This window comes from Penaeus monodon, chromosome 26, assembly GCF_015228065.2.
Source record: "Penaeus monodon isolate SGIC_2016 chromosome 26, NSTDA_Pmon_1, whole genome shotgun sequence".
Taxonomy (NCBI): domain Eukaryota; kingdom Metazoa; phylum Arthropoda; class Malacostraca; order Decapoda; family Penaeidae; genus Penaeus; species Penaeus monodon.
The window spans coordinates 809,039-814,038 of NC_051411.1; the positions used below are offsets into that span (position 1 = coordinate 809,039).

Here is a 5,000-nt window from a genome sequence, read left to right on the forward strand (position 1 = left end):
CGTCGAGCCAGTGCGTCGGTGCCCCCCCGAGTGCTGACATGAAGTGGGTGAGTGCGCGTCCACTTCTGATTTCCCCGGACGATATGTGTCAAGTGTGGTGTTTGTGGTTATCTAATGCTTGTGACTGTGATTCCTGTTGTGTTCTGTTTTGGTATTTATATGATTTATTAAGCATTTAATTATAAACATAATGGTAGAATTGTTAAAAAAGTGCGGTAAATGTTTTTGAATAAATTCGGTACTGTTGCAGTTACAGAAAAAACTTCCGCATTGCGCTGCTCACTTGTTCAGTAGCTGGGAGGCCTTTCAACCTTGACTGGTTTTTGACTTGAGGCGCCGAGGTTTTTGCTCCTCAATGGGCAGTGTGCGCGGTAACTGATTGCAAGCTCAAAGGGCGTGAAGGATAAGGCTTGGGGGCTTTAGTTCTGTAGCTTTATCTGATAGGGACGGAATTATTGGCACACACACACACACACACACACACACACACACACACACACAAACACACACACACACACAAAACACACACAACACACACACACACACACACACACACACACACACACACACACACACACACACACACAATACACCACACCACACACAGATACACACACACACACACACACACACACACACACACACACACACACACACACACACACACACACACACACACCAAACAACCCCAAAAACCGCCCCTCCCACACCAACCCTCCCCCCCCATTACGTCACACTTCATACTATGCCTAGCTAATACGATGATGATACCCCCTCCTCCGCAGGTCTTAGTGGTGGCAGCGGTGGTTGGCGTGGCGACGGCGAGGACCATCTTCGACTACGAGCGAGATGGTCTGGAGAACGAGCAGGAGGGCCAGCCAGGGAAGGCCGTGACGGGGGAGTACGAGTAAGTTCCAGAAAGGTCTCGAGGGACTGAAATGAAAGAGAGAGAGAGAGAGAGAGAGGAGAGAGAGAGAGAGAGAGAGAGAGAGAGAGAGAGAGAGAGAGAGAGAGAGAGAGAGAGAGAGAACGAATGAGAGAGAGAGCAAGAAAAAAGAGAAAGAGAAGAGAGAGAGAAGAGCGTCTTTCAGACTAATGATTCTCTCCCTTCGCCAGGTGGAGAGCCCCAGATGGTAAGGTGGTGGAGATCTCCTACGTCGCCGACCACCTGGGCTTTCGCCTCGTGGACGACCCCGAGCCGACCGCGACCCAGTCAGGCGCCGCGCGATCCCTGGGGGAGGAGGAGGACGACGACGAAGGTGCGCGCGAAGTAAGGACCGAAGAGGAGACAGAGGAAGAAGAAGAAGAGGAAGAGTCGGAGGGAAGATCGGAGGGGACGGAGGAGGAGGAGAGCGAGTCCTCCGGGAAGGAGAGGTCCGAGGAACCCGAGGAGGGCGCTGAAGCGGAAGAGAAGTCAGCCGAACCCGAGGCGAGGAGGCCGAGGCGGAGGACAGGAGCCGAGGGCAGCCGAAGCCGGAGAAAAGTCGCGAAGCCGAGCAAGAGAAGGCGGACGCAGAGGCAGAAGAAAATGCGGGTGCAGAAGGGGCAACCAAAAAGGCATCGGAGGAGAGCGCCGACGCCGAAGCTGACGAGGTCGAGGCAAAGATCTCTTCCGTTGGAGAAGCGGTCGCGGCAGAAGCCGAGACAGCTGAGGCTGGAGGAGAGTCCGCGGGCAAGCAGCTGAGCCCTGAGACGCCTGTCCTCGTCCCGGTGAAGGTCGAGTCTAACTTCGATTCCGTGTCCCCCGCGACCGAAGCGCCGGTGATTGCCACGGCGGAAATGCTGCCGCCAGTGGCTCCCTTTGGGAGCTCCAATGACGGCGAGTCTCACTCGCCTACTGCAGAAGTCTCCTTTGATGCTGCTCATAGTGAGCCTGTAAACCTGGTGCCTCAAGACCTTGTCTTCTTTGTAATTCCTCCTGTCGAGCAAGTGGTCACACTGCCTGACGCAGGGATGGTCGATGTTTCCCAGCCAATGCCTGTCGCAGCGCCTGTCTCCTCCGCTGCATCCGTGCTTCCCCTGGAAATCCCTCAGCCAGTTTTTACTGATTCTGATTTTGTTGTCACGGAGCAAGGATCAGCGGAACCGGTGCTGCTGCTGCCAGAATTTCCTCTTCCTCTCGTGGCATCTCCCGAGGGCACCAACGTGGTTCTTGAGAAGCCTGTCGTCGAAAACCTAGAAGTTTCAGCTCCCGTCGGAGTGCCTGAAATCGACGCCGACATTGCTGTGATCACCAAGTCGTCGGATTCCGTCCAGGCAGCACCTCAGTTCATCGCCACAGACCTATCTGGGAGCTTTGATCCAGTTGCAGACATACCGGCATCATTGTCAGTGATACCAGCCTCGGACACTGCTTTCGTACCAGTGGAAAACATCCCCAAAATGATTCGCTTTGAGGAAGTTGTGGAGGTGAGTCCTGGGGTGGCTTTAGCTCCTGAACTCCCCTCCCCCCTCCCGCTGATTCAGCTTGACGAGGTAGATCCTTCCTTCGTTTCCATTGAAATCTCCCCGGCGCCTCTGCCGCAGCCGGACACGACCCCTTCTTCCCTGTTCAGCGCCGACGTCGAGGTCCGCCCCGAGCCCCAGATCATCGCGCCGATCGTGCCTCCTCCGGCCCCGCTGTTCCAGGACGCCGCGGGCGCTTCCTTTGCGCTTCCCCCCCATCGCTTCGAGGCCCCGAAATCCGGCCGGTCGATGGACAGCGTCCCGGTCTTCGTTGAGACCTCGCATGCTGAGCCCACCAACACCCTCTTTTTCGTTCCGGAGGCGCTGCAAGAGGAAACGAAAGGCCAGTCCTCGGACATGATAGAAATCGTCGTTCCTGCAGATAGCATCATGACTGTTGCAAAATCCCTCATCCAGCCTGCACCCATGCCCGCCGAGCCTATAGTCTACAGAGAAACAGAAATGGAGACAGTTGAACCTCTTCTGGCACAGCTTGAGTTCGGACCCGCACCATCTCCCACCGGGGCCGAAGCAAGTTCGCCTCAAGGCTCAGCCTCCTTTGCGAATGCTATTCCTTTATCGCTTAAGGACGAGACCCTTTTCTCCGCCGTTGACGCCTCTCCGGTCACATTCGACGCAAGTCCAGTCGAAATCGCATTTGTTGAAGTGCCTGCTGAGGTTTCCTTCACAGCCTTATCCGAAGCAGTAGCCCAGCCCCTGACGGGAACGCAGCCTGGCGTGCATTCAGTCTTTGAAGAGCCGATTCTGCTCGATGTCAGTGCAGCGGCTGACGTGCAGGGTCCGGAAGTCTCACCTCCTGCTATTGCCATTTTCGAAACGGACGCTGGACTTGAACCAGTTTTTAAAGAAGTAATAATGGTATCAGAAGAACCAGCCGCTGCGGGACCCAATGCCCATGTAACCATCATCACAGAGGACGTCCCTTCAGGCCCCTTAGACCATGACGACGCAACGGTGCTCGTGTCGAAGAGCGTCCAGAGTCCTCCTCTCCTTCCGCCTCTGATGAAGCCGTCGGTAATACTGAATTAAATACCGGCTCATGAGGTTAATTTCATGCATAATATTTATATGTAACTTTATGTTTTAGGTCTATAAAGATAAAAAAAAAAGACCTTTGATTGACAAGGTTGTTGCAATGATATATATTCACGTTTCGTAGAATCGATTTTTACACTGATGATGAATTGAAAACCTGGTCATCATCGCCTTTTTCCCCAACAAAGACAAAATAAATGAAAAATAAAAGAAGTAAAATTGTGCAAGTAATTTATATATGTCTGCTCTATATACATGCAAATACACATACACCTGTCTCGTGCACATGAAGGCACAGGCAATCACGCAAGGACATAAGCTCACGGGAAATATAATAAGCAGATAAATACAAAGAAAAAAAACGGTACGTGTCCACACTCAAACACACACATATACATGCACACAAACACACCCAAAAACACACACAGACAGACACAAACACATTTTTTATACGCACAAGCACAGGTGCTTCTAGATACTGTGCATATATAGCTGTCCTAGATGTTCTGCAAAAAGGAAATTCTATAAACGAGAGCTTAGGTGAACCTACAATTATATGTATCCTAAAAAATGAAAAGGAAGAAGTATGATGCTTCTGTACAATTAGCAGTATGTGATACAGGCTTTGCCATGCGTCCCTATCATGTGTTATGCGAGCTCATCATTAAAGCACTTTTAATTAGGTTTTGTCTTTAATTGCCTTGAAATCTTTCACTTCCATAAGATCAGGCTTTCAAGAATCGGGATCAGGTTCGAGAAACTTTGGCGGAAAACATTTCGATACAACAAAATTATATATCTATCTTATATATCTTATCACCGTCACATCAGGTGTAAGAAAAAGCTTTATATCTCTCTTAAAAGGAACTTCCGACAAATGTGTTCATATATATGATTATGAGATAAACGTGATATAATATACAGAACTTCAGTACCAAGGTCCCTTAGGAGACAACAATACCGGACACGAGGTACAAGAAAGGCACAGAACGCCAGTAGGTGGTTATTTCTTTTTTATTTTGCTATTTCACTCTTCTTGACTTCGCGAAAAGAACAACGGCGAAGACAAAGGAACAGCGCATTTTACTTTCCGGCAAAGTGGCAGCCGAATATACCGCGGCTCCGTAACGGTTTAGGAAAAAAAAAAATATGAAGGACGGTTTTTGTACGCTATCGTGCTAATATATACTTTTCTAGATTTGTCTGCATACTGCGGTGTGATTTTTCACTTGTTTTGTATGTAGCTTTATGATCTTAGCATGCTTGCTGGTTGAGAGAATATTAATTGATTATCCTCATGTATAGACGTCAACCTTGCTATCAACTAATTCACTAGATGATATATGTCAGTCATTACGAATATATGAAGAAATATAAGTAGGCTTTAATGTTTTATCTAGAAATCATTCTCCTGGATTTCATTTCGAGTAATAAAAACTGACTTCAAATTCAGGCGTAATGAGGACCCTACCTGGCTAATATCACACACAAACTTTTCA

General features: G+C 49.4%; 1 protein-coding gene across 1 annotated transcript; it reads left to right on the forward strand.

Moving 5' to 3' along the window:
- Positions 1-30: 30 nt before the first annotated feature.
- LOC119589811 (calphotin-like) lies at positions 31-3,624 on the forward strand. Its single transcript, XM_037938381.1, is given in 4 exon segments — positions 31-47; positions 786-907; positions 1,117-1,427; positions 1,430-3,624. Coding segments are annotated over 4 exon segments (2,508 nt in total). The 5' UTR covers positions 31-38; the 3' UTR covers positions 3,496-3,624.
- Positions 3,625-5,000: the final 1,376 nt, after the last annotated feature.